Source organism: Pseudorasbora parva, chromosome 10 (genome assembly GCF_024679245.1).
Source record: "Pseudorasbora parva isolate DD20220531a chromosome 10, ASM2467924v1, whole genome shotgun sequence".
Taxonomy (NCBI): domain Eukaryota; kingdom Metazoa; phylum Chordata; class Actinopteri; order Cypriniformes; family Gobionidae; genus Pseudorasbora; species Pseudorasbora parva.
Window position 1 is genome coordinate 44,579,177 of NC_090181.1, and position 12,566 is coordinate 44,591,742.

General features: G+C 39.9%; 1 protein-coding gene across 6 annotated transcripts in view; it reads right to left on the reverse strand.

Moving 5' to 3' along the window:
- Positions 1–7,674: 7,674 nt before the first annotated feature.
- The window catches only part of ddhd1a (DDHD domain containing 1a), a 54,828-nt gene continuing 49,936 nt past the window's right edge, over positions 7,675–12,566 (reverse strand). For all 6 annotated transcript variants that reach the window (XM_067456232.1, XM_067456233.1, XM_067456236.1 and 3 more), the window contains 2 exons: positions 9,911–10,084; positions 7,675–8,169 (listed from right to left, as the gene is read on the reverse strand). In XM_067456232.1, coding sequence (XP_067312333.1) covers positions 7,991–8,169; positions 9,911–10,084 — 353 coding nt within the window. In that variant the 3' untranslated portion in view covers positions 7,675–7,990. The remainder of the gene's footprint in view (positions 8,170–9,910; positions 10,085–12,566) is intronic.

The following is a 12,566-nucleotide window of genomic DNA, read 5'->3' on the forward strand; positions in this document are numbered from 1 at the left end:
ATGCCCAAGCGGCAGTGCGCATGTTCCTTTCGGTTAAATAGACTAGTGATTTAAAAGCCCAGATAGGCTACCGGTGATGTCATCACACTTTGATTAACCGGTGGGAAAATGTCCCCACCGTACTCATCCCTACTGCACATTCGCGAGATGGATGCGCATTGCTTAGTTTATCAGAGATAAGGACAAGAACGTAGGCTAGTCAAATGCAAATGCAGTCAAATACAACCTTTTTCTAAAACCGAAATAACTATCTCGCAACTATGTCGCAACAATAAGAAAAGAACAAATGCGCATATTGTCATAACTTAGAGTTTACACCGTTCTGTTGTGTCTATGAACAGAAGCTATTCCCAGATATTGCCAGATAATCACTTTACCTCTAAAATAATACTCATAACATAGTTGGATCGTCATGATTTCTTGCATTGTCTTGAGCATTCACTTTTTTGCCAATTCTCTATTGTTAGCCTGGATGGCCCATGTCATTATTCTTCATCATACCGCCTTCTACTGGATGTAAAATACCCTCTTCCTACATTTTAGAATATTAAGAGCTACTTCTGAAGTTATTTTGGTGAAAGTAACTCAAAAGTAATACAAGAGTAATGTAACGCATTACAATTCTGAGACAGTAATATTGTAATGTAATGAATTACTTTTAAATAGCAGTAATAAGTAATCTATAATATATTACAGTTTGGAAGTAACTTGCACAACACTGCATGTAACACACGTGTGTTTAACTCATTGATCACCAGAATTAGAGGAATAGTGTTACGGTGTGCTGAAGGATGCGCATGTAACACGTGAGTTTAACTTGTTGATCACCAGAATTAGAGGAATAGTGTTACGGTGTGCTGAAGGATGCTCATGTAACACATGTGTTTTAACTCATTGATCACCAGAATTAGAGGAATAGTGTTACGGTGTGCTGATGGATGCGCATGTAACACACGTGTGTTTAACTCATTGATCACCAGAATTAGAGGAATAGTGTTACGGTGTGCTGAAGGATGCGCATGTAACACGTGAGTTTAACTTGTTGATCACCAGAATTAGAGGAATAGTGTTACGGTGTGCTGAAGGATGCTCATGTAACACATGTGTTTTAACTCATTGATCACCAGAATTAGAGGAATAGTGTTACGGTGTGCTGAAGGATGCGCATGTAACGCGTGTGTTTAACTCATTGATCACCAGAATTAGAGGAATAGTGTTACGGTGTGCTGAAGGATGCTCATGTAACACATGTGTTTTAACTCATTGATCACCAGAATTAGAGGAATAGTGTTACGGTGTGCTGATGGATGCGCATGTAACACACGTGTGTTTAACTCATTGATCACCAGAATTAGAGGAATAGTGTTACGGTGTGCTGAAGGATGCGCATGTAACACACGTGTGTTTTAACTCATTGATCACCAGAATTAGTGGAATAGTGTTACGGTGTGCTGAAGGATGCTCATGTAACACACGTGTGTTTTAACTCATTGATCACCAGAATTAGAGGAATAGTGTTACGGTGTGCTGAAGGATGCTCATGTAACACGTGTTTTAACTCATTGATCACCAGAATTAGAGGAATAGTGTTACGGTGTGCTGAAGGATGCGCATGTAACACACGTGTGTTTAACTCATTGATCACCAGAATTAGTGGAATAGTGTTACGGTGTGCTAAAGGATGCGCATGTAACACACGTGTGTTTTAACTCATTGATCACCAGAATTAGTGGAATAGTGTTACGGTGTGCTGAAGGATGCGCATGTAACACACGTGTGTTTTAACTCATTGATCACCAGAATTAGAGGAATAGTGTTACGGTGTGCTGAAGGATGCTCATGTAACACGTGTTTTAACTCATTGATCACCAGAATTAGAGGAATAGTGTTACGGTGTGCTGAAGGATGCTCATGTAACACGTGTGTTTAACTCGTTGATCACCAGAATTAGTGGAATAGTGTTACGGTGTGCTGAAGGATGCGCATGTAACACACGTGTGTTTTAACTCATTGATCACCAGAATTAGAGGAATAGTGTTACGGTGTGCTGAAGGATGCTCATGTAACACGTGTGTTTTAACTCATTGATTACCAGAATTAGAGGAATAGTGTTACAGTGTGCTGAAGGATGCGCATGTAACACGTGTGTTTTAACTCATTGATCACCAGAATTAGAGGAATAGTGTTACAGTGTGCTGAAGGATGCGCATGTAACACGTGTGTTTTAACTCATTGATCACCAGAATTAGAGGAATAGTGTTACGGTGTGCTGAAGGATGCTCATGTAACACGTGTGTTTTAACTCATTGATTACCAGAATTAGAGGAATAGTGTTACGGTGTGCTGAAGGATGCTCATGTAACACACGTGTGTTTTAACTCATTGATCGCCAGAATTAGAGGAATAGTGTTACGGTGTGCTGAAGGATGCGCATGTAACGCGTGTGTTTTAACTCATTGATCGCCAGAATTAGAGGAATAGTGTTACGGTGTGCTGAAGGATGCTCATGTAACACGTGTGTTTTAACTCATTGATTACCAGAATTAGAGGAATAGTGTTACGGTGTGCTGAAGGATGCTCATGTAACACACGTGTGTTTTAACTCATTGATCGCCAGAATTAGAGGAATAGTGTTACGGTGTGCTGAAGGATGCTCATGTAACACGTGTGTTTTAACTCACTGATCACCAGAATTAGAGGAATAGTGTTACGGTGTGCTGAAGGATGCTCATGTAACACACGTGTGTTTTAACTCATTGATCACCAGAATTAGAGGAATAGTGTTACGGTGTGCTGAAGGATCCGCATGTAACACACGTGTGTTTTAACTCATTGATCACCAGAATTAGAGGAATAGTGTTACGGTGTGCTGAAGGATGCGCATGTAACACGTGTGTTTTAACTCATTGATCGCCAGAATTAGAGGAATAGTGTTACGGTGTGCTGAAGGATGCTCATGTAACACGTGTGTTTTAACTCATTGATCACCAGAATTAGAGGAATAGTGTTACGGTGTGCTGAAGGATGCGCATGTAACACACGTGTGTTTTAACTCATTGGTCGCCAGAATTAGAGGAATAGTGTTACGGTGTGCTGAAGGATGCGCATGTAACACACGTGTGTTTTAACTCATTGATCACCAGAATTAGAGGAATAGTGTTACGGTGTGCTGAAGGATGCTCATGTAACACACGTGTGTTTAACTCATTGATCACCAGAATTAGAGGAATAGTGTTACGGTGTGCTGAAGGATGCTCATGTAACACACGTGTGTTTTAACTCATTGATCACCAGAATTAGAGGAATAGTGTTACGGTGTGCTGAAGGATGCTCATGTAACACACGTGTGTTTTAACTCATTGATCACCAGAATTAGAGGAATAGTGTTACGGTGTGCTGAAGGATGCGCATGTAACACACGTGTGTTTTAACTCATTGATCGCCAGAATTAGAGGAATAGTGTTACGGTGTGCTGAAGGATGCGCATGTAACACACGTGTGTTTTAACTCATTGATCACCAGAATTAGAGGAATAGTGTTACGGTGTGCTGAAGGATGCGCATGTAACACACGTGTGTTTAACTCATTGATCACCAGAATTAGAGGAATAGTGTTACGGTGTGCTGAAGGATGCTCATGTAACACACATGTGTTTAACTCATTGATCACCAGAATTAGAGGAATAGTGTTACGGTGTGCTGAAGGATGCTCATGTAACACACGTGTGTTTAACTCATTGATCACCAGAATTAGAGGAATAGTGTTACGGTGTGCTGAAGGATGCGCATGTAACACGTGTGTTTTAACTCATTGATCACCAGAATTGCAACTACATTGAGATTATTTTCAGTTTTCTCATTACACACATTTCATCATAGACGAAATGAATTATATGTTTAATGTGAGTACTGACAAAATGAATTATATGTTTAATGTGAGTACTGAAAAGAGCAGCAAAGTTCAGACAATTAACTAATACATAACCCCATATTTACATAATCAAGTAATACATAAATAAACTTTATACCCCAAAACAGGTCAACTTGAGCTATTAATTCCTGTTTTACATGAGAAAACCTTGAGCGAATGAATGAATGAATGAATGAATGAATGCTGGTGCACCATGATAATGTAATTTATAAAGTTTATATTTTTGACAGGAAAACAATATTGGTCAGATGTCACTGATATAAAATGCTAACCATTTCACAGATGAACACACGCTCGCTCTCCCTCCCTCTCTCTCTCACTCACACACACACACACACACAAAAACACACAGACACACTTACACATGCTCACACACACACCAACACACAAAACACACACACTCAATCCCTTGCGCACGCGCTCTCGCTCTCTCTCTCTCAAAACACAGACACACAAACTAACTTACACATGCTCTCACACACACTAACACACAAAACACACACACACGCTCAATCACCTCTCACTCTCTCTCTCTCTCTCACACACACACACACACAGAAAACACATGCACACACACACGCGCACACTTACACACAAGACATGCACCCACACTCAAACTCAAACACTCACTCACACACACACACACACACACACACACACACACAGGATGTTGACAAGACTTTGCTTTGTCTGTGAATAAACCTGTAAATCAGAATCAGTAAAGGTGTGAGGTCCATAAGTGTTATCGCTGTCGATTCATGTTAACGTTCTCCTCTTATGGAGTTAATCTTAAACGACGGGCCTCCAATATCCGATGTTTGCATTGTGTATTATGCATATCGTTGGCTCTTTTACTAATTGCTTGTGTTCCTCTTTTGTGAGTCACACACACACACACGATAAAAGCATCTGCTAAATGCATAATTTTTTCAAACTTAGTGATTCTTTAAGTCCACCCTGTAAAACAGCAAATAATTCCACCACTGCTGAACATCCCAGATTTGATTTATACACAGAAATATATCCAGTGAAGATAACTAAGACACCACGAGTTAATAGGAACATGTTTCTGTTGTTGATAAAGTTTATGATGGGATACATAAGACAAAAAATATCTAATGGGTAATAAATAAATACAGATAATGTCACCCATGCCAGTCTCAATCTCATCAGACAAGCTCTCAAACATTTCACTTCTTAAAGTGCAGGTGAACAGATGGCAGCACTGAAAACAATGCTTTTCTCACTTAGTATTTTCATCTTGTTTCTAGTCCAAATCACTGAACATTCTTACATTAAGAAACATTTACTAGACAAGTAAAAACTATTGTCTTGTTTTGGGGAAAAATAACTCAAAATGAAAAGAGTTTTTGCTTAAAATGAGCTAAATAATCTGCCAATGTGGTAAGAAAAATAATCTTGTTTTATGTATTATTTTTCTTATTTTAAGCAAAAACTCTCTTTATTTCGAGTTATTTTTTCCCAAAACAAGACAATTACTTTTGCTTGTCTAGTAAATTCTTCTTGTTTTAAGAATGTTTAGATGTTTGGACTAGAAACAAGACAAAAATACTAAGGAAGAAAAGCATTTTTTGCAATATGAACAGTATCAGTAGCATCAACACAAACTTGACCTATTTGGACATATAAATAGTGAACAGGACATCAAACTACATGACAGAACAGTCTGGAGCCCCTAATGTCATCTATAGAGTCTGAATGCCATGAGCGAGCTTCTACATGTTAATCGTGTTGTTGTTTGTGGCACGTATATAAACAGTACAAGTGAAGAGAGACTCCTCCAGAAACCTACTGAGGTCCAGGTCAGACTGTAAGTTCAGTGAGATCGACCGCAGACTTCATCGCCACATAACCCGCTCACAAACACCTGGAATGATTTGGCTAAAAAAACTGGAATCATCCACCCTGCCATCCATAATCAAATGCGCCAGTAAAATAAATACATCATCTAGTTGTGTGAGGGCACTCAAATGCCCTTCTGCATACAAAGACAACTGTGTTAACAACAAACATTCAGCTATGCGTGTTGTTTAGCATGTTATTGCATTAAACAGACGTTTGACTTCTCAAGTCAAAATGAAATTATCTATAAAAAGTACACATTTAAATAAGCGCCGGTCATTATCAGGGGCTTATAATGTGCTGGCGGCTAAATATAGACATTGATTTGACCCCTACGTGTCTGTGCGTGTGCTGCATATACTGCAAAAAATGCTTTTCTTCCTTAGTATTTTCATCTTGTTTCTAGTCTAAATATCTAAAAATTCTTACATTAAGAAACATTTACTAGACAAGTACAAATTATTGTCTTTTTTAGGGGGAAATAACTCAAAATTAAGAGAGTTTTTGCTTAAAATAAGCTAAATAATCTGCCAATGGGGTAAGAAAATGAATCTTGTTTTCTTAAAGGGATCCCATGGTGTTGAGACTTGTATGGCTTAATATAACATAAATGATGTCTCTTACTGAATTATGTAGTAGAAAACCCATGAAAGATCTACGTTATTTTAAAAATCGATTTTATATTTGGACCATGGGCGGCGCCATTTTGTTTGCGTTCTAGGTTGATGACGTAGAGTGGTTGAACTCCTCAATCAGCTGGCATTACCCGTAGCTATTTTTACCACAACGCAACTCGAAAATTGTTTCAGAGTTAAACAAAACCAATGAATTGCTTTGTAATTGTACTTGAAACACACTCAAACATACATGTGCACACAAACTCACCTACACAAGTCACAAACAGATCGGCGGGCGCGCACACGACAGGCTCTGTTTCAATCGAGATGTTGGGCTGCTCAGTCTCCACGACAGGGGCTGAATCCGAAATCGACCCTATACCCTGAAATAGGGCATTATTTGAAGGGACGGCCATTTGTAGTGTTGTCCGACACCATAGTGGACATGTTCGAGTGCAGTCATTCAGTCTCACGTTCACCGCAATAAAGTACAGCCGATTTACAAACAGCTGTCCGACTTCACGCACCCAAACATACATGTGCACACAAACTCTCTCTCTCACACAGACTCACACACACCCCAACAGATCGGCGCGAACACACACACACACACACCCCCCCAACAGATCGGCGCGAACACACACACACCCCAACAGATCGGCGCGAACACACACACACACACACACGCACGCACGCACTGCGTGCGCGCATACATAACCCTCAATCTATTCCCTGTGTTGATCCTAGATAGACTGTTGATAGTAGATTAACTGTAATGCCTAATGTGAGCAGCAGAGGGAAATATCTAGGTAGGACGATGGGATAAAGTAACGTGAGGAAGAGAGGCAGGATGTTTTGGTGATGATGCATGCGATTGAGACAGAGCAGTCTGTCAGTGTGTGTGTGCGCGCCCGCCGATCTGTTTGTGACTTGTGTAGGTGAGTTTGTGTGCACATGTATGTTTGAGTGTGTTTTAAGTACAATTACAAAGCAATTCATTTGTTTTGTTTAACTCTGAAACAATTTTCGAGTTGCGTTGTGGTAAAAATAGCTACGGGTAACGCCAGCTGATTGAGGAGTTCAACCACTCTACGTCATCAACCTAGAACGCAAACAAAATGGCGCCGCCCATGGTCCAAATATAAAATCGATTTTTTAAATAACGTAGATCTTTCATGGGTTTTCTACCACATAATTCAGTAAGAGACATCATTTATGTTATATTAAGCCATACAAGTCTCAACACCATGGGATCCCTTTAATATTTAAGATTATTTTACTTAACTCATTGGCAGATTATTTCCCAAAACAAGACGATTACTTTTGCTTGTCTAGTAAATACTTCTTGGACTAGAAACAAGACGAAAATACTAAGTAAGAAAACTATTTTTGCAGGGATCAGGGGAGTTCTTTGGACTTACAGTACATAAAAAAAAGATTAGACTTTCTTAATAGTGAGAATCAGCGCAGCAGGTTTGCATAGTCCAGCCTGTGTCCGTACGGGAAGGCTTAGGAAAGAAACTCAGAGGCACCAAGTGTTCTTTAAAGTGGAGAGATGGGATCAGTCTTTAATGTCTGTACTACATGGGTTTGGTGCTTCCTGCCTGGTCTGTGCTCTGCTGTTTGTATATGAACGTCAGGAGGAACAGGGCCACATCATGGGAGGTCCAATAGGCCGTGTGTGAGGTCACGGCCGACCAATAGCGGCTCTCCACCAAACCCTCCCGAAGTTCAAAGTCCATGCGATGCTCCATCTCAACTGTGACATACACAACAGCCACAGTCATTACAACAGCAGGAAGAAATTCATGAGGCAAAACTGGCATTGCTAGGATAACTATTTCTTGAAATTCAAAGGTTTGTGGTCGGTAAGACTTTGCAATGTTTTTAAAGTCTCTTATGCTCACCAAAGTTGCATTTATTTGATCAAAAATACAGTAAAAACAGTAAAATTGTGAAAAATTATTACAATTTAAAATAATAATTATTATGTGAATATACACCGATCAGGCATAACATTATGACAGGTGAAGCGAATAACACTGATGATCTTCATCACGGCTCCTGTTAGTGGGTGGGATAGATTAGGCAGCAAGTGAACATTTTGTCCTCAAAATTGATTTGTTAGAAGCAGGAAAAATGGGCAAGCGTAAGGATTAGAGTGAGTTTGACATGGGCCAGATTGTGACGACTGGGTCAGAGCATCTCCAAAACTGCAGCTCTTGTGGGCTGTTCCCGGTCTGCAGTGGTCAGTATCTGTCAAAAGTGCTCCAAGGAAGGAACAGTGGAGAACCGGCCACAGGGTCATGGGCGGCCAAGGCTCATTGATGCACGTGGGGAGCGAAGGCTGGCCCGTGTGGTCCGATCAAACAGACGAGCTACTGGAGCTCAAACTGCTCCAGAAGTTAATGCTGGTTCTGATAGAAAGCTGTCAGAATACACAGAGCAGCTCAGTTTGTTGCATATGACCAGTCTGAGTGCCCATGCTGACCCCTGACCCCGCCGAAAGCACCATCAGTGGCACGTGAGCATCAGAACTGGACCACGGAGCAATGGAAGAAGAGGGCCTGGTCTGAGGAATCACGTGTTCTTTTACATCACGTGGATGGCCGGGTGTGTGTGTGTGGCTTACCTGGGGAACACATGGCACCAGGATGCACTATGGGAAGAAGGCGAGCCGGCGGAGGCAGTGTGATGCTTTGGGCAATGTTCTGCTGGGAAACCTTGGGTCCTCCATCCATGTGGATGTTACTTTGACACGCTCCACCTACCTAAGCATTGCTGAGACCATGTTCAGCCTTTCATGGAAACGGTATTCTGGTGGCTGTGGCTCTTCCAGCAGGATAATGCTCCTGACACAAAGCACAAATGCTTCAGGAATGGTTTGAGGAGCACAACTATGAGTTTGAGGCGTCGACTTGGCCTCCAAATTCCCCAGATCTCAATCCAAACGAGCATTTGTGGGATGAGTTGAACAAACAAGTCCGATCCACCTCGCAACTTACAGGACTTAAAGGATCTGCTGCTAACATCTCGGTGCCAGATACCACAGCACACTTTCAGGGGTCTAGTGGAGTCCATGCCTCGACGGGTCAGAAAAAGAGGGACCAACACAATATTAGGTCATAATGTTATGCCGGATCAGTGTATAGTAAAGTGTAATTTATTCCTGTAATCAAAGCTGAATTTATCATTATTACTCCAGTCTTCAGTCAAATGATCCTTCAGAAATCACTCATATGCTGAACTGCTGCTCAAAAAACATTTATGATTATTATCAATGTGCTATATTTTTGTGAAAACCGTGATACATTAGAAAGTTCAAAATAACAGCATTTATTCAAAATAGAATTTGTATGTAACATTATAAATGTCTTTACTGTCACTTTTGATTAATTCAATGCATCCTTGCTGGATAAAAGTATTCATTTCATCACACTATAGCGTATACTTCATCATCTCACCACATTAGAAAGACTCAAAGCGTTGGCTGTACACACCTGCTGCATCGAATAAAGAGGAGGAAGAGGATGGAGATATGGCTGAATATGAAAAAGTGCTTTGGCTGTCCTCGCTGTCACACATCCCAGAATCCCCGAGTGACGGCAGGCTGGGTGAGCGAGAGAAGCGGGAGAATAAAATGCCGCCGATGCCCTTGCCAATACTCGCCGCACCTGCACAAACACCAGGTTACAGATTAGCAGACAACACCGGCTCATTCAGACTATTACTGTGTGCAGTGTTAGTCAAAGTTATCATTTAGTTCATCACAGTATCTCTCTCTGATCCCTACACTGCAAATAATGCTCTTCTTACTCAGTAATTGTCTTGTTTTCAGTCTAAATATCTAACAAATCTTAAATCAAGATGCATTTACTAGATCAGTAAAACGACATAAGACATTTTTTCTTGTTTTGTTGAAAATAATATAAAAATGAAGTGAGTTTTTGCCTAAAACAAGCAAAATTATCTGCCAATGGAATGGGAAAAATAACCTTGTTTCGTTTTTTGAAATAAGATTATTTTTCTCACCCCATTGTCAGATAATTTTGCCTGTTTTAGGCAAAAACTCACCTCATTTTTATATTTTACCCCAGAAAATGTCTTATGTCATTTCACTTATCTAGTAAATGCATCTTGATTTAAGATTTGTTAGATATTTAGACTAGAAACTAGACAAAATTACTAAGTAAGAAAAGCATTTTTTGCAGAGTATAAAGTCCCCATGAAATTAAAATGGACTATTCTTGTTTTTTATGGAAAATTGCAGCATTTCTTATAAATTATTTATCATTATTGTGTTATATTCATGTGCCTCATAATCTTGAATCAGAATAACTTCCCCTCCCTCTTCTCTGATGACGAGGGCGGGGCCAGCTGTCACTCACATGAGATCAGCCAATAGCAAACCACAGCCTTCCAATCAATTCCCCTCAGACACAATCAAGCCCCGCCCTATATTTGTTCTCATTTGGGAAGAATTTCAATAAAGCAGAGGTCATTGTGTATTTGACAATAACGCTGAAGATGTATGCAATAAATAGGGCTGGGTATCGATTCAGATGTTCCAATTCGATTCGATTTCGATTCACAAGCCCTCAAATCGATTCGATTTCGATTCTCGATTCGATTTTCGATTTCGATTCGATTTTGGATTCTCGATTCAACTCAAATGAATATAGATTTAATACAAATACTATAGGTATTTATAAAAAAGAACAGGGAACATAAGTGGGTAATTAAAAAGAAATGAAGTGCCACAAACCTGTGTATTAAACTCTTTATTTTAGGTACATGAGTAGCCTACATTAAAACAGAACGCATCTCTATATTTCAAATCCATCCAATTGTTAAATACAACTTTGATGCAACTTTATTAAAAAAAAAATTATCTGAGAAGTATTTTATGGATATTGATATATTTAATCTAAAACACGGACAACAATACCTTCACGTGCTGACTTAAGTTGACTGTGGACTAACTATTATTTGAGGAAATCTGTTTATAAGCTATTAGGGTTTGAATTATTGATCCTGCACTGTATATGGACTATAATTAGAATATGTCTATAATGGCTAACATACATGCTTAAGTGACTGCTCAATTTTGATCCTAATGCAAGGCAAGCATTTGCGTGTGTGTGTGATCTATTTTTAGCGGTTGTGTGCTCGGCTGTGTGTGTGTGTGCTCGGCTGTGTGTGTGTGTGCTCGGCTGTGTGTGTGTTGTCACATCAAATGGTTCCGCTGATTTTTAGTATTACTACAGGGTTTCACCTCAGCATTATAAAAGGCGACAACGCACCGGAAGCCTCCATTTAAAAACACTGAATGGATAAATGATGTGCACCTCTTGCTCCTTTGTAAGATCACACAAGGCAAATGGGTGACATCTAGTGGAGAAGACTAGTAATTAGATTTACTTTAATCTTATGTTCAATGTTAGCGGAAATAAATATGGGGGGAAAAAAATCGGTTCGTGGCCTTTGAGAATCGATTCTGAATCGACCAGATTTAAAAAAACGATTAATCGAAAAATCCCAGCCCAGCCCAGCCCTAGCAATAAATGCATACAATGGGCCTCATTTTCAAAACGAACGTACGACCGAAACCGGGCAAAACTTGGCAAAAATAATAAGTAAGAAATGCATTTTTTGCAGTGTAGTGGTGACTGGCAAGTGTCAAATTTCATGTTTACGTTTACTCAAGACATAACTATGTTTACGATGATACTTGACAAGACAGGCATTTTAACATCATTTTGTGTAAATATTTGTGCGCTATGAGACGCATGGGCATGCGTTCATATCTGCGGCATATACGCTGATGCCGAAATATCTGCAACCGGCTCATATCGGCCAATAAAATCGGCTAAATCAGTCAGGCTCTAATCAATGCACGATGGGATATATATTTTATTTAGAACGGTACGATATCATGATTTGGCACATCGGTATATTCGGTATATGCTGCTTTTCCGAAGTTCACCGCTAGATGGCAGCGCGCTACCCAAACTGACCCGAAACAACCGGCAAATGTGACGACAACATAGACGAACAAAATGGATAAAGCAGTTGAATCTCACTCAAGATGCCCAAAACGAATTAATAAAGAGAGGAGTAGAAGTGAAATTTGTAATGACTTTGCTTATAAAACTG